Source organism: Pelodiscus sinensis, chromosome 7, assembly GCF_049634645.1.
Source record: "Pelodiscus sinensis isolate JC-2024 chromosome 7, ASM4963464v1, whole genome shotgun sequence".
Taxonomy (NCBI): domain Eukaryota; kingdom Metazoa; phylum Chordata; order Testudines; family Trionychidae; genus Pelodiscus; species Pelodiscus sinensis.
In genome coordinates, this window is record NC_134717.1 from 46,434,992 (window position 1) to 46,457,001 (window position 22,010).

Consider the following 22,010-nt stretch of genomic DNA (forward strand, 5'->3'; position numbering starts at 1 on the left):
CCCCTAATTACCCACAATGCCCCACTGCGCCCTGACCTGCGGGCCTGGTCCTGCGCCGCCGCCGGGCTCTGCTGGGTCGCGGCCGGGAACGGGAAGGTCTCCTGAGACATGGCCGGGCCGGCCGCCTCCACCTCCGCTACCGCCACCGCGCCCGCCGAGCGCCTCGCCGCGGCCTGTGCTGTGGGCGGGGCCGCGTCGGCGCGTGGTGCGGGGGGGGGCCTCCCCCGCCTGCCGCTGCGGCCCCCCCGCCCATTGCGCTGAGCGCTCCGTGAGGGGCCAGCTCCCCGCATTACGCAGCCTGTGGGCCCAGGCTGGCCGGGGAGTGATGCACAAGCCGCCCCCGCCAAGGGAGCCCCCATTTCTTGCAGCCATTGCAGCCCGCCCTGGGGGGAGCGGTCCGGGCAGGCGCGGGAGGGTTGTAATAAGACAGTACCTGTAAGACACTGAAGTGTGGGCTGGAGTGCGGGGAGGGGGATACCGGGGTGCAGGGAGTCAGCGCCAGGGCTTGAGAGGTGTGAGGGGCAGGGGCTCAGGGCAGGAGTGTGGAGGGGCTGTAGCAGGGCTGGCCTTACCATGAGGCGAACTGTGGTGGCTGCGGCAGGTGCCGGGGGGGGGGGCACCACTAGGACCCAGAGTGTAGAAAATTGTGTCTGCTGCTGGCCCAAGGGAGGGGACCTGGGGGTAGGGTTACCAGATGGTCTCCTAAAAAATACCGAACAGCACCAGCTAAAAATTGGGTGTCCCAGTGGAAAGAAGCAGAAATTCCACCCCAGTCAGTTTTGGCTGAGCACCCACGAAAGGCACCTAAACTCAACTACAAAGCACCTGTGGGCTTCTCTCCTGGACTACAGCGCTACAACGTGCTTGAACAGCGCTCAGGAGCAGGGACAGAGCTTCTCCTCAAGACATCACTCCTCCTCAGAGGCATTCAGCTGAGGGCTCCCAGGGCCAATTGCACCCCCGCCTCCCAGCCACTCTCCCCACCCCCCGCCTGGTTTCTGCACGCAAACAAAGGCTCCCAGCACCAATCAGAGCCCCGCTTCCCAGCCTGGGACTCCCTCTGGTTGAGTGTAGAAGCTAGGCCGCGGGAGTGTGTGGGAGTCTCAGCTACCCCCGTCCCCACCAGGTTTTTGCACGCTACCACAGGCTTCCAGCCCCAATCGCAGCTCTGCCTCCCAGCCACTCCTCTGCCCCTGCCAGGCTTCCGTCCAGCACCCGGCCAGAAAAACAAAATATCGGGCATTGCACATGTCTAGTATTTTCTGAATTTTTTTTACCAGACAGAGGACACAAAAACCAGATTGGTAGAATAGCGGACACCTGGCAACCCTACATGGGGGTGTCTTTTGAGCTACCCGCTTCATGTGCCAAAATGTTGTGGGCCAGCCCTGGAGTGCAGGAGTCCGGGAAGAGGACATGAGGAGAGAGCTCGGGCCTGGGAGTGTAGCCACTGTGCACCTAAGGAAACAAAAGCATCAGCTATTGTATACAATAGGCCAGGGTCTGTGACCTGATCTAAGACTGAAAGCATGTGGTAAGAAAACTTTTCCTTTGAATCAAATGTAGTTATGTTAGCACTTTACCTTTATTTTTCTTGTAACCATTTTTTTTTATTTCTATGGCTCATTACTTGTATTCACTTGAAAGCTCTCTCTTTTTAGTCAATAAAGGTTTTGTATCAAATCCAGTGTGTTCAAGCTGAAGTGTCCAGGTAACTCAGTTGTGTGCATATTAGTCCCTTAAAGCAGGGGTCTCCAAACTACGGCCCGCGGGCCGGATGCGGCCCGCGAGGCCCTCTCATCCGGCCCGTGGAGACCGTCCCTGGGGCGCCGCCGAACGGGCCCTTCTTGCCGCGGTGGGGGGGGGCCCTGTCAGGGGTGTGCGGCGTGTACTCACGCCGCGCCGGGGCAGGAGAAGCGGGCCGCTCCAATGACAAGCGGCCGCGCGGCGGCAAACGGCGCAGGGGCGGGGGTTAGCACGGGCAGCATTCCCCCGCCCAGACTGACAGGGCAGCCGGCCAATCAGGGGGCAGGATGGGCGGTGGTGGTAACGCCCGCCCGGCGACGTGCGGGGGAACGTGAACCCCCGCGGGAACTTTAAAAAGGTGACCCCTGATTTAAATCGATATTAAATTCTTTCAGATCTCTCCTAAAACACCAGATCTAGTGCCTAAAATCAGCTTCTAGGTGAGGAAAAATGTTAATTTTTAATGCTTCATTTGTCCCTTGCTCCTTTTAAGTATTTTTCTCACTCTCTGGATTTCTTCTCGCTGGCCTGAAGGGTGAGTTTTCCCCAGTGCATTAATGCAGTGCCCCATAGCATGTGCCTGGCATGCTGCTAATTTGTTTTTGGAACAAGTACAGGCCAACAACTTGACGCACTTTCAGCAGTGCAAGGTCTTCATGGCTGAAGCAACAGCTGAGTTCCCCACGTCTGAAATATGTGAAGAACAATTTGAGAACAAACTTGTCCGATGATAATCTCAGGTCACTGTTGATGTTAGGGACAACAAATCTAAAGCCAGAAATGTGTGCTATTTTGGCATCCAGGAAACAATTTCACCATTCACACTAATACAGGTGTTCATGTGTAGTGTATCAATGTGTTATTAAATAATAACTGAATAAAATAATATTAAATAAATAATTAAAAACAACATCCATGTTTTGATTGTTTTTTATTTGGACCTCAAGTGTGTAGTCGGCCCCCGAACTGCTGTTTGATAGTTAATGCGGCCCTCGGGCTGAAAAGTTTGGAGACCCCTGCCTTAAAGGAATAATGACTCAGTATATTTGTACTGCTCAAGAGAGGGCTGTGCAGTACAGTACATACATTTCTGGAGGAAAATCTAGGACTGAGACTGTATGTGCTGTCACCCTGCAGCAGTGCTTGGTGACCTAGACAAGTGAATGGGTTGCAAGATTGTTGTAACCATGATGGTTTCCTGGAGTAGGGTAGTTTTGCTAACTGCTCTTCTGTACCTAGAATTTGTGGGTGTGCAGTTTGAACCATAATAGCACTTTGGATGCAGAGGGAACATATGGCTGTCACAGTCAATGTGTATGCATTCAGCACACACCTCACTTCATGTGCTTTTGCTTTACATACATGTCACTTTAATATTGTTAGGAAAAAGCTTACATGAACGGAAACTAGTGGAATCTGGTAACTCCACACTTAGGCAGTGGTAAACAAAATGTATTGTGGACCACACATAGAACTAGGTTGCCCATCATGCTCCACAGCAAAACTAAATCAGTAAGAGCCAAAGCTTGACTGTCTATCTGCAGCACTCATTCAGACATAGCTGGGAGTGATTTACATACTGGTGGTGACCAGTCCAGTTTGGAGTCTACATTGTAAAGGGCATCCCAGGTTATAGGAAAGGGATGACATAGCCAATCATTAGTCGGGATTGTACCTTGATATGTCACTCCTACCAAATGCTGACAAGATCAATCAACCTTCCTTCTCCTCTCCACAGACACACACCACCATCCATGAAGTAACATACTGCTATGTTCCTCTCCCCCTTTCCCATCAAACTCACAGAACAAAATTCACACCTGATCATGTAGGCAATAAAACCCAATAATGTCCTTTCTGATGCAGAAAACATAAATTTCAAGCCCTCATGACCCTAATACACCAACCTGCCAGAAAAGAGTAAACATCAGCAAAGTAAACCCTTTCAGAAGTGAAACCACAAAACACAGCAAAATCCCTACTTCCCTCACCCTATGGAGACACTAGCATACAGTAAATTTGGACAAAGTCCTATTTACTCATCAGCTAAAAAAGTTTAGAAAGGCGCTCACAATCTGAAATGTATTTATTCCAGGCTGAGGTCTTTAACAGAGCTATTATGCAGCCACTACTGAAAGAAGTCTCCTTCCCTTAAAAAAGTGTTAAGTCTTTACACAATTATGTAGCTTAGGTGGCCTGTTCAGGTGAATTCCCATTGGTAATGCACTTTGGGATCCAGCTGGATAAAAGGCACATTAAACAGCAAATATATCACTGTCTTTGCAATCACAACAAAAAAGATTGCAAAATGTAGCAGTCTTTTGATTCTAAAGCAATCATCTTACTTTCAGATAATGGCCTTATACTACTAAAGATCAAGCAAACATCTTTGTATCAGTTTACACAGTTAATGTATTATTCATTGTGCAGGATTAGTTGACATAAGGGAAGCTGTAAAAGCAATATACTGTAGAAGCTGGGTGGTGATGACCTACTGATTCTCTTCTCCAAACAAAATGTACTAGGTTTTAAACAAAGCAGCTAGACTTTAATTTTTGTTATGTGATAGTTCAGTTACAAAAATATTGTAAAATATTTTAACATGGGTATGAAGTTTTGAAGATGCAGTTGGTACAGGAGTTTTTATGATTAATATCATAATATGTTTGCTGCTGCTACCAAAAACTTTGTTAAGCAGGTTGGTGATGGTGGGAGATTAGTCCCCGTTCCTAGCCTCAGTGAAGCTGACAAATACCAACCTCTGAGTCTTGTTATAAAGAAGAAAAAGTGTTTTCTTTCAAGAAAATCTAAATTTGCTTCAACACCTTTCACTTTAAAAGACATTCTTCAGGGAGAGAAAGAAATTTCAGCAGGTACGTTTTTTGGTTTTTTTAAGCCTGAATAATTAAGTTTTTGCAATAAGTATAGACCTCATGTTATATATTTAATTATAATATGTAGTATGGTGGTGCATTAGTATAGTTAAAATATAATTATCTTAATGACTCAAGCAATTAATGAGAAATGGAAAATAAATTTAAACATAGTCAAACTTCTATTTAAAAATTGCGCAAATATGCTTATGAAATGCTGGCTGAGGGGAAGAGAGAAAGCCCCTGCCAGCTGGGTCAGCTGGGGGGAGAGAAGGTCTCTGCTGGTTGGGAGGGCTGGGGGGAGAGAGCAGTCCCCTGCCAGGACGGATCCTGGGGAGAGAGATGGCCCCTGCTGGCTGGAGGGGCTATGGAGAAAGTGAAGGCTCTTTCTGGCTGGGGGAGAAGAGATGACCCCTGTTGGTTGGGGTGTCTGGAGGGAGAGAAAAGGCCCTAGCAGATGAGACCTCCCACCTCGACCCCCTGTGCACTCCACAACTTTCACATACCCTCACATCTCCAGCCCCCTTCCTCAACCTACCACCTAACTCATGCACCCCCTATGTTATGCTTAAACAAAGCACGCGAGATCTTTTATAGGGGAAAAGGCAGTACGCCACATTTATTGAGAATACAACAGTTGCATATGCTTTTCAGTCACTCTCACACACAAACACCATACACTCAGGCTGTGTCTACACTGCACTCCTTTTCCAGAAAAGGGATGCAGATTAGACACTTTGGAATAGCAAAATCCGCGGGGGATTTAAATATCCCCCACGGTATTTGCATTAACATGGCTGCCGCTTTTTTCCGGCTTGGGGATAAGCCGGAGAAAAGCGCCAGTCTAGACGTGATTCTCCGGAAAATAAACCCTTTTCCGGAGGATCTTTTATTCCTACTTTCAAGTACTTTTATTCCTACTTCCCCTCAGCTTGAAAGTAGGAATAAAAGATCCTCCGGAAAAGGGGTGCAGTGTAGACACAGCCACACAGTCCTGCCAGATGATGTTATAGTTACCAGTCCAGAGTCTGGACCAATCTAGTGGCCAGTCAGATTGATCACAGAGAGAGAGCAGGGTCTTTTGTCAGTCATGATCCAATGTTCTTCTGGAGTTGGTGGCAAGATGAACCCAAAGTTCTATAGCAAAGCACCCTGCTTTTATAATCCTTTTTCTCTGTTGAAGTCTATGGACTTCGCTATGTCAGTCTGTGACCAGTTACTGTTATCTTGTTGATGTTAATCACTCCCAAAACATCTCCAAGAGGCTCACCCTGTCCTGGATTGTTAATCAATTGTTTTTAGGGATGCCTTCACCTTTAGAGTCGTCAGTCTGCCAATCTGATCAATTCTTGGCCATGGGTATGCAATGATGGTTTCTCTGACACCGATATGTCTCTTCACAGTCTGTCTTTTACAGTTAGTCTTCACCCCGCATTCTCCCCCTTCTCTCTTGCCCATCTGGCTTTAACGATGACCTTCACACCATATCTCATTCATACAAACAGTCTTTCACAGAGATACAAACAGCAAAGTTTTATATTGAACAAAAGCAGACAGCATTGTAAATTGCCTTACTAAATTTTGTAATTAAAACAATTCACACTGAAGGCTCCGGCCTTCAACCCTCCTCTAACCCTCACTGACATAGACACAATATGAGATCCTGTCTCTTTACTTACTAAACTTTATATATATATGATAATATGTTACCTTACATTGCTACGTTATTAATCCTAAAATACAAATATAAAAAGAATAAAACTTTCAATTTCAACACCCATTCCTCCTGCCCTGCTCCCCCCACATCCCAAGGCCTTGTCCTGACTCCTGCACTCCCCACACCACCAGCCCCCCGCTCTTGAAGGACCCGGGCAATGCCAGGTAAGTCTTCTACTAATATATATGTTCTCAAGGTGCATCTCCATGAAATGTCACTGTTGAATGGAAATAGTGGCTTCAAGCCTGCAGTTGATTCATGTGACTGACCCCTTGTGCCAAGTGTCAAGTGTCTGCCCATTCAGATCTGACTGAAGAATTGGGCCACAGTGATACTTTATTTTTATAAATTGTGTCATGTATTTCAGCAGCATAACTGCCTCTAGCTATGTATAATTCCAATAAACATTGAAGGAGACTCTGTCATATGTAGGAGGTTCAAAATTTAAACTATTGGTCCAGATCCACAAAAACATTGTAATGCTGAATGTCACAAAACTTATAGGTGTCTAGAAAATCATGGGGATCCACCATAGCCTGAGTTAGATGCTCCTATACAATGAATATTACGAGATAGGCATTTAAGAATGCGATCCACTAGGTCAGGGGCCTGCATCCTTTTCAAACCTAAGAACCAAATTACATCAAAATTCAGAGCAAGTGGTCAACAAAGAGCCATATAAGAATGTTCATTTGCATGACTGAAAATATACAAGTTGATATTATTGATAATTGATATAATGATTAATAATAGCATAAATGAAACATGGTACTCACAGATTTTATTTAATGGGACTTCTGCTCCTGCATCTTTTCGCACATTTCTTTGAAGTTTACATCATAACTGGTCAAATCCAGCTTAATGCATGCATTCAGGCTGTCTTCTGTCAGTCTTATGGCCGGGGGCTGCAGGAGTCTGGGTTGGGGTGCTTGAGGGGTTCATGGAAGGGGGTTTGAGTGTATGATAGGCTCAGGATTGGGGTGTGTGGGGATACAGGAGTCTGGGGATGTGGGAGTGCAGGAATTTGGGGATGTGGGGGTATGAGGGACTCAGGGCAGGGGGTTCAGGTGTATGATGGGCTCAGGGTTGGGATGTGGGGGGGTGCAGGACTGTTGTGATGCTGTGGGAAGATGTGGACGGGGCCCCAATTGGGAGCTTGTTGGCCAAGCTTCATTTTTAAGTAAAGTTAAATATTATGTCCAACACAAAAGATTTCAGTGTTATCTTTATTTATGCCAGGGGTGGGGAACCTTTTTTGGGTCAGGGGCCACAAACCCACAGAAAAATCAGTCGGAGACCACTCAAGTGAAAAGAAAAAAAATCACCACCACCACCAACTCTCCAAAAAAAACAACCCTCAGATATGGCCCCCAACTGAAAAACCTCACTCCCCTGGTGCTCCAGCCCCATGGTGGGGGGAGGAGCAGGGAGGACCGAGGTTCAAGACCTCAGGCCAGATTTACTCTTCTGGGGTTCCAGGGTTAGGGGATTTTGTGGGCCCCCTAGGCTTTAGGATAGGGCCAAAATAAGGGGTTAAGTATATGGACAGGGCTATCAGTGAGTGGGATAGGGATGGGGGTGCAGGATCTGAGCTGGAGATTGCGTGCTGGAGGGGGTGAGGGTGCAAGGTCTGGGTGGGAGGTAAGGTATAGGAACAGGCTGGGGGTAGGGTGTCTGACCAGGGGGAAGGGGCAGGAGGAGGCTGAGGGCAGGGTGTCTGGGCAGGAGCAGAGGAGCAGGCTGGGGGCAGGAGTGGGCAGGAGACAGGGTAGCTGGTAGGGTTGCCAAATGGTTTCAACAAAAATACTGGACACACTTGACATTACATCACAATCTACATTACATCTTATTTGGAAAATACCGGACATTTATATTTTCTCTTTTATATTTTCTCAATTTGTTTCCCGAACAGAAAGCTCAAATACTGGATTGTCCGGTTCAAAACCGGACACCTGGCAACCCTACTGGCCTGAGGGGTGGGGCAGGAGCAGGCTGGGGGCAGAGTGTCTGTTCAAAGGGGAGGGGACAGGAGCAGGGTGGGGGTAGGTGTCTGTCCAGGGGTAGGAACAGGGTTGGAGTGTGGGGGCTTGGCAGGGGAGGAGGTGTGTGAAGGGGTTGGGGGTGCAGGGTCTGGATTGGGGTGGCATTTACTTGGTTTTGTTCTGTGTGCCGCTCCCAGGCTCCAGAAGCTTTCCCCTCTGCTGTTCCCCCAGTCAGGGGAGGGGAAGGGGAGCAGCAGAGCACAGCCACTTCTGGCTCTGGCTTCTTCCCCACAAACCCGATCCAGCAAGGAGGCTCGACCCGCCTCCCCCTATCAGCTTGCTTAGGTGCTTAAACGTTATTAAAATCCTGACAGAAGTGGAACTCAGTAGCTTTAAAATTCACTTTATCAAAAGTCTGTAAGTTCCTTTGTTCAGTCATGTTATATTGTCAATCAGTATCTTCTAATTTTTTCCACTTGAAGAACAGAAATATATTGTGAATCACAAGGAAATTTTTAATTAAAATGGCTCATTCAGGGAATAGAGTTCAAACAAAAAGGGATTTCTTAGATCTAAGAGCCAAGTCAGGGCTGGGCAATAATTTTAGAGTGGGGGACATTTCACCAATTTTTGAAGTGGCCCTGGACTACTCTGGAAAGGGGGAAGGCATGGGTGTGCTGGGAGTGCCCAGGCACACCCTAATGTCTCAAAATAAAAAGTGGTGTTGCGTTTTAATTTAATCGCATAATACGCTCTTTTAGTTTTAAAGTATGGATTGTTGTATTATGCAATACGCTCCGAATTGCATAATATAGATGCTGTAGAAATTTATAGAAAGCCCGCGTTCACTCTCAGCATGTCCTTTATGATTGAGTATTCAATAAATGTTCACCTTAAAAAAAATTCCCTTGGTGCACACCCTAATGAAATGTGCTGCGCACGCTTATGGGGCAGAGCTTTGTGAAGAAAGGGCGGGGCCAGGACATTTCTGTGCTTCTCCACCCCCAAGCCCTGACTGGCCTGCAGGAGGGGGAGTGAATGAAGTTTGTGCCTCCACTCCTCCACAGAGACAACTGCTAGCTGTTCTGAACAGCTGGCGGTTTACTCTAAGTGCCATGCACCCGGCGGGAGGAGACTTCACATGCTCCCACTGCCCCTAGGCCAATTGGGACCTCGGGACAGGGGGAGCTCACAAAGTCTCTTGCTCCCTGCCCCCGCCCTACAAGGGGCATGTGGTGCTTAGAGTGAACCACCAGCTGTTCAGTTGGTGGTTTGCTCTAAGTGCCACGCACCTGTGGCAGGGGAGGAGACCGTGATTGGCCTGGGGGTGGAGAAGCAGCGGAGTGTCTGTGGGCCAGATCAACCCGCTTGGCAGGCCAGATTTGGTTCTCTTGCCAAACCCTGATCTAAGTACATGCAACATTTCAAGAAAGTCAGATTTGGCTTACTTTGTGTATTGCTACTTCTCCAGAAGAAATTATAAAAGTAGACAAATCAATGAATGCTGGTTCTTTTCATGTGACAGGTGTTTTAACCTTTTCTAGCTTAAATATTTTTTAGATGGTGGGGGCTAGGAAATTAAGACAAGTATACTACTAGTAGTCATGTGTGTTACACTGGTATTACAAAAATTAAAAACAAATTCAGCTAAATTTCCACTGTAATGGTCTAGCCGGTACTGGGTGGTGCTGTGAGGGTAGGGGACTGTACTCGAAGACCTTTCAAGGTCTCTTTCAGTTCTAGTGTTCTATGATTCTATTAAATATAACTAGAAAGTCAGCACTTATTAAAATGATTTTTACCTGAGACTTTTCTTCAATTAGGATAGTATAAAAAATCATAAAGGTCATAAACTTCCCTTGTACTAACCAAAGGCCTTATGTATCAACACAGTCGCATCTAATACCATGAGAATGGCAATGTGGTCTAGTAAAGGTATTACACTTAGGCTATGCCTAAACTGCAGAGGTATCCCAGAAAAGCTCTGCCGCATCCAAGGAACGCATCCGCTTTTCCAAAAAAAAAAAAAGGTCGGAAAAACAGATGTGTTTTGTCGTCATCCCTGTAAACCTCGTTTTATGAGGAAGAAGGGATGTTCTGAAAGAGGTTTTTTTTCCCCCAAAATTTGACTCTGTGTAAACACGCCAAATTTCAGAAAAGCCTCTTTCGGAAGTAAATCAGAAAAAGATATGCAATTTGCATATCACAAATTACATTCCTTTTTCCAATTTATCTTTGTAGTGTAGACATAGCCTTGGTTTCAAGAGTTTAAGTTCAGTTCCATGATTTTCCACTGACTTACCATGTGATCTGGGACAAGTCACTTTGTGCTTCAGTTCACTAAGAAACTAGAGATAATTCATACTCACCCGTGTAAAGAGCTCTTATAACTATGGATGAAAAAGTACTTTATAAGAATTTCAGTAAGTAGTATTGTCTGAGACCCTTCTTCTGCTCTGAATTTCAAAAGTGAAGAATAAAGTTTGTTTTTGATATTTTCAGGGTGATACTCCAGTTCTTTAGTTTGTTTGAGCCCTTAAAATTATTATTCTCTTTATAACCCTAATGGACTTCTATTTTATTTTCTGTATATGAACATGAGACTTTTTTTTTCAAAATACAGCAAGTGTCCTCTTTTCCTCAGGTGTTTCATCCTATCAGCTATTGAATTATGAAGACAAATCAGATGTTTCACTCTATGGTAGACGAGGAAATCAGATAATGAGTGATGTTGGGGTCAATATGGCTGGATCAGATTCTATTGCAGTAAAAGCATCATTTGGCATAGTGACCAAACATGAGGTTGAAGTACCAACATTACTTAAAGAACTTACTAGTAGGTTAGTACTATAATATTTATATTCTTAGCACTAGTGATTCTATGGCTAGATTATGTGATGTTACACGTTACATTGAAATCTTCTTTGATTAGGTTTTTGTTAGGTTTTGAGCACTGTCAATCAATGAATGAGATTTGCTGTCAGATCATTTAATAAGAACAGTAGAATGGCCAGGCTGGTAATACCAGTGAACCACTGAGTCCAATATTCTGCCTTCCCACGTTGCCAGTGCCGGTTGCTTCAGCTGGAATGAACAGAACAGGGCAATTACTGAATGTTCCATCCCCTGTCATTCAGATCCAGCTACTGGCAGTCAGAGGATTAGGGACATCCAAAGCATGGTGTTATGCCTGAAATCTAGGCTAATAGCTATGGATGAGCCTGTCCTCCATGAACTTCCCCAATTCTTTTTTGAACCTAGTTATACTTTTGGCCTCCATTGGTTGATTGTGTGTTGTGTGAAGACATATTTCCTTTTGTTTGTTTTAAACCTGCTGCCTATTAATTTTATAGTCTAATTTGTTAGCTGCTGTTTAATTTGCCAACTACCTGTGGGTTATTTCTCCTTTAATTTTAGAAAAATTAACTTTGATCACTGCCTAGTCCGACAATCAAGAGAAAGTAGGAAAGAGGTTCTGTGTGTGGTCATGGAAAGTATTAGAACAACGCGGCAATGCTCATTATCTGTGCATGCTGGTATGCGCGGGGAAACAATGAGGGTAAATATATTTGACAGTCTTTTTTAACTAATTAAAATGTAGAGTAATATTCTTATTGCAGGGACTGTGAGCAGATTTTAATTACATTTACACTGATGTAAATCCAGAGTAAAATTACAGTAGAGGTCGATGGAATTATACTGATATAAATTAAATTAGACCCTGAACATCTCTATACTGTTCATATCTAGACAAACAGCTATTCCGGTATAGACTATTGAGGTAAAATCTTGACTCCATGGATAAAGCAGGTATAGGCTGGGGCTGGAGTAGAAGCAAGAACAGGGTGGGAAACAAGGCAGGAATATTGGAGCAAGGGCTGGAGCAAGGACTGGAGCAGGAAGTATAAGTGACCGCAGGGCAAGTAAGGCTGTGGGGTGATCAGCATTGAATAATGGTCTGTGGTAGGCATAGGGTTCAAGTATCAGACCGTTGACACCTCTGCTCGGTCAGCAAGTGCAATTGTTTTGAGGGAGCTCATTGGGCATTTCTGAACTTCCTGGGTTGTCTAGTAACCAGGCTGGGAGCCAGTTGTGTACCTGACACATCCATCAGAATAAGATGAATGATAGTACAGATACTCCCCTCTCTCTGCCCAGTTCCTCCTGTTGGATTAATTGGGTCTGAATAGACTACTTCTAAAAGCTGCCGATTCCTCATTAAAATGGACCAGCTATGATGCTATAGATGAGTAGGTGGAATCTGGAATGCTATAATCCATTATGAAATATAAAGGCAAACTCCATGGCTGTGTCTACACTGGCATGATTTTGCGCAAATACTTTTAATGGAAGAGTTTTTCTGTTAAAAGTATTTGCACAAGAGAGCGTCTATACTGGCATGTGCCTTTGCACAAAAGATTTACATTTGCGCAAAAGCATCCATGCCAGTGTAGACGCTCTCTTGCGCAAGAAAGCTCCGATGGCCATTTTAGTCATCGGGCTTTCTTGCGCAAGAAATTGTTGTTACCTGCCTATACTGGCCTCTTGTGCAAGAACACGTGCGCAAGAGGACTCATCCCTGAGCGGGAGCATCAGAGTATTTGCACAAGAAGCACTGATTTAGTACATTACAACGTCAGTGTTCTTGCGCAAATACTCGCAGCCAGTGTAGACAGGCGGAAAGATTTTTCGCAAAATCAGCCGCTTTTGCGCAAAATCTTGCCAATGTTGACACAGACCATAAGAAAACATTGGGCAGACAGAAAATTAGAAGATTAGTGTTCAAGTTTAGTGCAGCTAACTTTAAGAGCTGGTTTTGATAGTGTGAGCTTTACAATTTCTTCTGTAAATTTGATTCAAAGACATTTTGATATTATCCGTACCTATTCACTTTTCGAGAGAACCAGCTGCACTTTTCTTCACTCTCATGCAAAGAAAACCATAGCCTCACTGAGAAATATGATCAAAATTTCCTCCTAACTCCAGAGAGGGAGAACAGAGAAATGAGGCGGAGAGAAGTGTGGAGGAGGAGAGAAGTGAAAAATAAAAATAAAAAGCAAAACAATATGGAAAAATAGCTGAACTGGAAAAAATACACAGAAGAAATTAGATGAGAAGTTAAAAAATATAATTAAACAAAGACATGGGTCAGACTGAAGAACAGAAACAGTTTATATATATCAGATGTGGAATGGGATACGGTGTTTTGGCAGAGGTAGGGGAGACCAGGCATAGATCCATTGTGCGTCAGAGCTTTTGCTGAAAAAAGTTAGGAATTACTCCCTTTTATCATCACTGAGGGCAACCAGAGCATGCAGAGAAAAAAATGCTTGGCTGTCCCTCAGCAAGGTAGGCAAGCAAGCAGGGAAACCTCAGAACCGGCTGTCTGGGGAGGAGGGGTCCCTTGAAGCACAGGTCTCAGATAGGCTTAGGCAACAGCCATACAAGGTAACTCCTGACCTGATGCCCTGCCAGAACTGATTCCAGCCCACCTTAAATGCGTTTCAGCGTCCTATCAGTGTGGATGTGCTATTTCAAAATACCAAAATGCTATTTTGAAATGCATTTTGTGTCTAGACGCGTTATTTCGAAATAAGCTCTTTCGAAATAATGTTGTAGTGTAGACATACCCTATGAGTTTCCAGTAAATATCCATCCTATATTCTCCCTGTTAGGCTCTTCTTCTGCAACTTTCACTCCAGTGGTATTATTGCAAGGTTCAGTATCTCTTGCTGGGCTCTGATACTGTTGAATTAAGATTTTGTATCTTTTGTGGCATAGTCCCAGACCATGTAATATTTGAATTCCATAGGAGAATGCACCAAAGAATGGCAGCACAAGATATTGGTCCTGTCCCCAGCTGGGGACTCTTGTGCATTTCAAAGCTAGCACGCTATGTGCAACCTGGGGCCAGCAGGAAGTCCTGCTGACTTTGGGCTCCACACGGAGTTCCAACTTTGAAATGCACAAGAGACTCCACTGGGGCTCTTGTACATTTCAAAGGAGGAAAGCAGAAGTGCCCATCGACTAGTTGAGTCGTCCATGGAAGTGCCTATCGATTACTCAACTAGTAAATTAATTGATATTTAACATCCTTAATTCAAATACCACATGGCCCCTGCAGCTAGTACCAGGATGGGGCAGACAGCAAATCTGCCTGAGAAGGCTGCTGGCTGGGAGTCAAGCATGTAAGTCTCCTGGCCAGAGCCTGCTTCAGGCACCTCAACCCTCTGTTCCCCACCCAACATAACCCAAACCCTCTGCCCTCCTCCTGCATCCATATCCCGTCCCAAATCCTGCTCTCCATCCCTGTCCCATGTCACAATCCTCACCCCTGACCTCCTCCTGCACCCCTGTCCCATTCCCAAGGTTCCAACCCTAACCCCTACAGCCTCTTCTGCACCCTAGTCTCCTGCCCTAGGTTACAATCCCTTCTCGCCCAAGGTCACAACCCAAACCCCTGCACCCTAGTCCCCTGCCCCAGATCACAAACCAAACCCCTGCATTCCAATCCCCTGACCAAGATTGGAACCCAAACCTCTGCACCCTAGTCCCCTGCCCCAGATCACAGCTGCTTTCTTCATCCAAACTCCCTCCAAGACACCACCACACTCTCTCCTGCACCCAATCCCTGCACCTTCAGCCTGGCCGAGCCTACTATGCTGCACCTAAGCCTGAGAGTGCTCCAGGCTGGCTGGGCTTGCCATGCTGCGCCACAGATTAGAGCAGCTCCCTGCCTACCCATGGTGTGGTGGGCCTGGCATGGCTGGAACAGCCCTCACTCATGATGTGGTGCAGTGGGTCTGGGCCAAGTAGCCCCTGCCTGCAGTGGGTCTGACCTGGACAGATCAGCCTGTGGTACTTCAGGCCTGGCTAAGAGACCACCCACCTGTGACATGTCATGAGCTAGGGGGCTTCTCCAGCCTGTCCGTGCTCTCTGAGCAATTAACTGGATTAATACTTGACTGGTTAACTGATTAAACTGGAATTTACATCCGTAGTATCAGATATACTGATGCTTTCTGTGTCTCAGACTTTACTTAAGTGTAGAAAGTAATGAAGTGCAGGACATCCAAAAGGATGACATTGATATGCCGATTAGAACTAGGAACATTTTTTAGGAAGCTAGATCTTCAACTTCAAAAGAGTCTTTCCATTACTGAAAGTTCCATGCAGTATTTTAAAGTTATTACTCTGAATGTTAATTTATGTTCAAAACATTTTCCTGTAAATGTTTGCTTTTAATGCAATAATTGTTTTCTTTTTTAAATCATAGTTTCATATTATTGAGGACCAAAATCACAAGGGACGAGACAAAGCTATTGTTTTTCCAGCTCATACAACTATTGCATTTAGTGTATTTGAACTTTATATTCATTTAGATGGTAATTTTGGTAAGTAATTTTTATTATAATTGCTAATATAGTAATTTGATTCTTTAAAACTTTGCTCTTGAACAGAGACTTGACGTGTGTCAGCCCCAATCCTATCAAGATTTCTGTACATACTTAACTTTATATTTGTGAGTAGTCTGACCTCATCAGAGACTTAGTTTTAATTCACAATTAATTCTTCCTAGGATAAATGTAGGTGACATCTAAGGGTCTGGTTTATCCTAGAGAGATTTTCACAGAATTAAGTATGGCAGATAATTAAATTTAAGTTTTTAAAAAAATGAAAATAACACTGTTAGTAATGAAACATTAAAAAATGCATCTGCGTATCAGTGTGTGCCTTGGCTGGTTTGTAAGGAACTCAGTCTCTTAGGGCAATCTGATCTACTTCTCCATGCAAGAATAATGTGGCATGAAGGGCCATTCTCCCCTTCCCCAAGAGGCATGTCTAGAATTTGTAAACAAAACCTTTTCCTTGCCTTGGGCTTCTATATTAGTTTGCACCAAATCAGTGAAATGCAATCTGAGACCATAGTCAGTCATGGCTACCTCCAAATCTTTACAAAGTTTTAAAAATATATATAGTTACACAAGATAAAGTGGATTTACTTGCCTAATACTTTCCCTTCTTTGGAAAGGATATAGTATCAATTCCACTCATTTTATTCTAGCCCAGAACAACACTTGGTCAAAGTATGTTGATAATAATCTATCTATATATTTTAGAAATGTCTGTCTGTACATCTGTGAGTCTGTTTGTTCAAAAACTCCTCCTAAACAGTAAGAACTAGCACCACCAAATTTGGTATGCAGCTTCATCTTATCCCCACTTAAAGCAAGGTTAGGGTGTGGTTGTGCTAAGCAAACAAGAAGTGCCAGAAATGGGACTGTTTTCTGTAACATGGAAAGGGAAGGGGGCAGAAAGAGGAGGGAAGTGAAAGCAGGGAAGGGCACAGAAAGGAGTAATGTGATATTGAGAGTGGCCACTGGGGGTAGCTGCACCAAACAAGAGAGTGGCAGCATACATGGGGCTCTGCCATCTTGCCTGCCACCAGACTGGGTAAGTAGTTCCCCTGCCCCAAACCAATTCCCCCTTTTATATCTCCCCCCTTGACTGCAGCCCTGCCCTGATTCCTGCACCACCTACACCACCATACGCTTCTTGTCTAGAAGGACCCAGTGAATGCTGGGTAAGTCTTCTAGTAACCCATAATATACAGGTTGAACCTCTCTAGTCCAGCACACTCAGCACCTGAACAATGCCGAACCATGGGAGATCAGTATTGTCTAGCAGTATTACCAACACTTCCACTGTTTACTGGGCTTTTAGAAAATATTTAAGAATAAATTAGAGCTAAATAACAGCACAGATCACTGAGTCAGGACTGCTGGCTATAAACAAACTTCATGGGCCCATGGGAAACTTGGCCACACCCATGATAAGTGGGCATCTGGCTAACTAAAATCACGCTTGAGCACAGATGTTGCTGAACCAGAGAATGTGGGAGGCAGTAAGTTAATGAAATGCTGACTGCCTCAGATGTTTAACCTGGCCAGGAAACTGTAAGGACATGACCGACATGATGATCATTGTAAACCATCTAAGTTAATAAACGAAGTAATTACTACTTCATCCTACCTTGCTTCTCTCTGTTCCATCTCATTTTGTGTGATAACACTGTGTGCCAGTTGCTTGACACCGTCTTTTCTAGGAATTAAAGGGTGCATCTACACTGCACCCGTAGCTTATTTTGATATAATTTCGAAATAAAGCGCTATTTCGAAACATCTCTTAACTCTCATCTGACAAGGGCTTCAGGGATGCCAAATAGTGCACCCATTTATTTTGAAATCTATTCCAAAATAATGGGCTGCTTTAAAGATGTGGAATAGCTATTTCGGGATACTTCCGGTATCCCGAAATAGCTCCACAGTGTAGACGTAGCAAAAGATTAGTAGAATGACTACACGGAAAGCTGAGTTTAATGTTAAGCACTCCCTTAGCTTTATAATACAGGCAGTCCCCGGGTTACGTACAAGATAGGGACTATAGGTTTGTTCTTAAGTTGAATTTGTATGCAAGTCGGAACTGGTACATATTGTAGGGGAAACTCTAGCCAAACATTTCTCCAGAGCTCAGTTTTATTCTCCCACACCTCACTTCCCTCAGTCCTTTATTCTCAAGCTGAGGTGTCTGCTGAGAAAAGCCGCTTCACGTCTCCCTGGTCTGCTGGGGGGGGGGGGGGGGGCGCGCTAGCTTCGCGTCTCCCTGGTCTGCTGGGGGGAAGCAGCTAGTGCGGGGTTGCCTCACCCCGTTTGTAAGTAGGGATCCGATGTAAGTCGGATCCATGTAACCTGGGGACTGCCTGTATGTGTTATATAACAGAAAACATTTTATATTTAGCTATGTTTGGAAATTGTGTAGCTTTTGAATTTCAGTCTTTTGAAGGTTGTACTTTTTTCTTTAATACAGAGCTCTGTGTCACTCCAATTTCAAAAGGAGGTTTTGAAAAAGAGCAATCTGGATCATTTTCATTGAGCAAATTAAGGAGGAATCTGTTCCGCCGAAGTATGTTTGATATTTATGTCCAAATTCAATGATCAAATGGATTAAGTGCATGTTTTTGTTTCTTTGACTTAGAATGCAAGGTCAGATGTTCACCAGCATCTAATCAAGAGAGAATTTCACTTTAATATTTGCCCCAAGATAATAGTTATTTTGTCTGTGATGATGTCAATTTAAAATAAATGTAAAGATTTTAAGATATACATGGAGAGAGTCTGATTTTAAATAATTATACTCTTACTTATTGTGACTATGTTATTGTATCTTGAAAACTTCTAATTCTTTTCTTAATACAAATGATACAGTATTGATGATCAGAAACAAATATTAATTGTACAATCACAATGACCTAGGAAGTAAACCTGTGTTATATTTTTACAATTTATAAAGCATTATGTCGTTAATCTCAAAAAGTATGCTACATAAAAATAAGGTAAATTTGAGACTGTAAATATTTATTATTTTAAAATGCTCAGTAAGGAAAAATCTTCAATTGACAAGGAGATGGCCTGTATCTATTTATAGGATTTCTTTCTTATCTGTTCTAACAATGTTTTATGTTGGGTACAATTAAAAACTGGATGTTTACCATCCCTAGTAGCCATACTTATTGTAATATGAACGTCATCCTGCAGCATAGAGTTTTGCTACTTTAGTGAATTTTCAGAATGTCTTATTCTAGAATGAGGAGAACCACAAATACAAGAACAAAAACAAGAAAAATGATGTGGTGACATAAACATCCACTTCTAATTGTGCTCTTTGTATGGAAGACTTAACTCCACTTTTACCCTTTCCTGATCCTGGGGGCTGCTGGTGGCCAAATCAATTTGTAGTGCAAGTTTAAGTAGCCTCAATATTATTCTAGCCTGCACCAGTAGATAACAGTCTCCAACAATTCATTCTGATGGTCAAATTATTTGGAGTGCTTCATACTATGGTCTTGGCCTGGAAGAGCTCTGCAGAAGGAGTCAGGACTAGCTAGTATATGGGATATCTATGCTTTCCTTATAGAATTTTGATACTCTAGTGGAGTCCTTTTCTGCTTTAAGTCCCTTTTGCACCACAAAGGTGCACAGGACATTTGAGAGGGATTGAAAATCTGGCTCATGGTCTGAAGTCAGGAAAATAGCATGTTAAACTCCTAGTTCAAACAGTATAAACATCACTCTTAGAAATACTAAGTTCAGATTCTAACTCTGTTTCTTCAGTGGATTATACGTTACTTATTGATGTAAGAACTCCATTTGTTATAAAATGAAGAAGAGTTCCATGTTGTATCTATGTATTAAAAGAATATAGGCCAGTATTTTCAACCATAGATGCCTAAAATTAGGTTTCTAAAATCTTAAATCTAAATAAAAATAGCTAGATTTCCAAATGTGTCGAGTTACTCGCAGCTTCCTTTCATAATGGAAATTACTTTATTTCTTTAGATACAGGTGACAACTTTAGAACTGGGAATGTGGTAATAGTTGCTTTTGTTGTTGTACTGTAATATAATCTGCATTCATATTTCTGGCCTACATTAGGTACAAGAGTTATCTCAAATCTGTTTTGTGAGGATGTTTAGAGAATGAAAGAGATCTGAGGCATATATACTCATGTTAGAAGTAGAAGAAAATGATCCCTGCTCTGTTATTGGAGAGTGTTGTCAGAGACCACTATTGGGAGGATATAGTGATTGCAGTCCTGTTCCTAAAGAGATTCTAAATCCTGCAAATGTACATGCTTACTTTTTTGCACGCTGGAGCATTTTTTAAATCCAATGGCTATGCAGATCTGATGAGAGGTCTTTGCTCCTGCGGAGTTTATCAGTGAGTCTGCGTACCATTGTAAATAGTATCTTCAATTCCATAAGCAGCTCAGACATATACCCACCAAATTTTCCCAAATTAGGTGCTGGTACTCTGGTGGACACTAGAAATAAACTATATGTGGCGTTTAAGATACTTGTTTCTTTTTCCTTCCCTTTTTTCTTCTTCCTAACCCCCCAAAAGTTAGGTCATGTATACACTAGGCAATTATTTCAAATTTACTCAGTTTGACTTCTGGGTACCTGATTTTACAAATTCAAAGTTCCGTGTCTTCACTATGGGGAGGAATTGAATGTAGTCTGAGGAATCACTCTGAGGAGTTGAAGGAGGCCTCCCACAGACCAATTAGTTTGAGTTAGTGGCACCAGAGCATCTACACTAACATTATTTCAGACTTACAAGTTTAGGAATAGCGTTACTCCTCATGAAAAGCAGGACTAGAGTTCAAATTCCATGGCCCCTCATTTTGGAATAATGGGCTTGGTAGTGTGGATGCATCACTTAGAAAATCTACTCGGGGGGCTAATTTCAGACTAAGGTCCTAATGTAGACTAGGGATGTTAGCAAGTAGTCAACTGGACTATTGACTACTCGATTTCCCTCCTCCCCCAGCATGAGAGGCAGCAAAGGGGGGGAAACAGGAGCTAGTGCTGGGGGGAGTCATCTTAAAAGTTCGTTCCCCCCAGTACCATCTCCTTGGTGCTACCCTGCCTGTCCCCACTGCCTTTATCAGAGGCAGTGGGGGTGGGGCAGATGGGGGGCTGCTGCGAAGCAGCCCCTGTCCACAGAGGTCCCAGCAGGGAGTTGGGCCCCCCCTCCAGGGTAGGGGCAGCTGCTGCCAAGCAGCCCCTCTTCGTGGCAGCCCAGACTAGCTGTGTGCAGACAAGGCTGGCTGCCACGAACAGGGGCTACTGGACTTAGAGCAAACCGGGACCAAGTAATCCTGGCTCATGCTGATTGGGGATGCTGCATCTCTGCATTTTAAATGTAGTAAGAGCCTGGCAGTGCAGGTGGCTCCCAGATCCAGCATGAGCCAGGACTAAGCAGTCCCGGCTCCTGGAGCTACCCCCCAGTGCGGCTCTGCAGAGCGGGTCTTATCAACTAATCCACAATTTGTATTGACTACACAATTAGTCAGATAATCACAATTTAACATCCTTAGTGTTGAGCAGACCTCAGAGAAACATTTCAGATGTGAATTATCACCAAGATTCTTATTTCATCAGAGATAAAGTTGTCCTCTGGCAGAAGACATTTGTGAGCCATTTCTGCCTCCCTTTGAAGTGATAAGGAGGTGAGTGTCAAAATTAAGGTTTCATTGGAAGAGCTCGTTACAGCTATAATATGATGTCTCTAATACAGCTTCATAATTCCATATTTATTTCCATCAATTGATTAAAAGTACAGTGTGTCATGGAGAGAGTTCATAGTGTGATGACAAAACATTGCTATTTTGTGTGTATTCTTTTTCAGATAAAAGGGTAATGGATATCATTGCTAATTCAGATGCTTACTTGGAGGACCTATTTACAGACTATTATGAAAAAGCTACAAGCATGACTGATATCTCTACAAGCTATCTCAGAGAAGGGTCTCATATCCGGGTTAATTTACTTAATAATAACATCCCCAAAGGTCCTTGTGCCCTTTGTGGAATGGGAAATTCTAAAAGAGAAACAGTCTATGGATGTCTGGAGTGTTCTTTTAATGGACAAAAGTATGTACGACTGCATGCTGTGCCCTGCTTTGATGTTTGGCACAAGAGAGTGAAATAAATAATCTATGAGCTTGCCTATTGTTATGGACTTCAGTGTAACCGTGCCACAAATTTTCCAAAACTATTCAATTTTGACAGTTAAAATGCAGCAGACATTAAAAGTGCAAAATATTTGATTATGCTGGTATTTCCTTTTTG

At 43.8% G+C, this 22,010-nt stretch overlaps 2 protein-coding genes across 8 annotated transcripts in view; one reads left to right on the forward strand and one right to left on the reverse strand.

The window, feature by feature from the left end:
- PRKRA (protein activator of interferon induced protein kinase EIF2AK2) overlaps window positions 1–363 on the reverse strand; it is an 18,857-nt gene extending 18,494 nt beyond the window's left edge. The window contains exon 1 of one of the 4 annotated variants that reach the window (XM_075933724.1): window positions 12–363. Coding sequence is in view for 3 of the 4 variants with exons in the window: in XM_075933720.1 (XP_075789835.1) it covers window positions 37–290 (254 nt within the window). In the remaining variant the exon portion in view is untranslated. The remainder of the gene's footprint in view (window positions 1–11) is intronic. The other 3 variants (XM_075933720.1, XM_075933723.1, XM_075933722.1) reach the window with 3 other exon arrangements.
- Window positions 1–21,886, forward strand: part of PJVK (pejvakin) — a 23,254-nt gene extending 1,368 nt beyond the window's left edge. The window contains exons 1-7 of one of the 4 annotated variants that reach the window (XM_025182794.2): window positions 525–1,534; window positions 4,445–4,619; window positions 10,963–11,158; window positions 11,736–11,877; window positions 15,595–15,712; window positions 18,186–18,281; window positions 21,569–21,886. In XM_025182794.2, the coding sequence (XP_025038579.1) occupies window positions 11,040–11,158; window positions 11,736–11,877; window positions 15,595–15,712; window positions 18,186–18,281; window positions 21,569–21,870 (777 nt within the window). In that variant the 5' untranslated portion in view covers window positions 525–1,534; window positions 4,445–4,619; window positions 10,963–11,039 and the 3' untranslated portion in view covers window positions 21,871–21,886. Of the gene's footprint in view, window positions 1–524; window positions 1,535–4,444; window positions 4,620–10,962; window positions 11,159–11,735; window positions 11,878–15,594; window positions 15,713–18,185; window positions 18,282–21,568 lie in introns of those variants that run through there. The other 3 variants (XM_025182797.2, XM_025182793.2, XM_025182799.2) reach the window with 3 other exon arrangements.
- The last annotated feature ends 124 nt before the right edge of the window (window positions 21,887–22,010 follow it).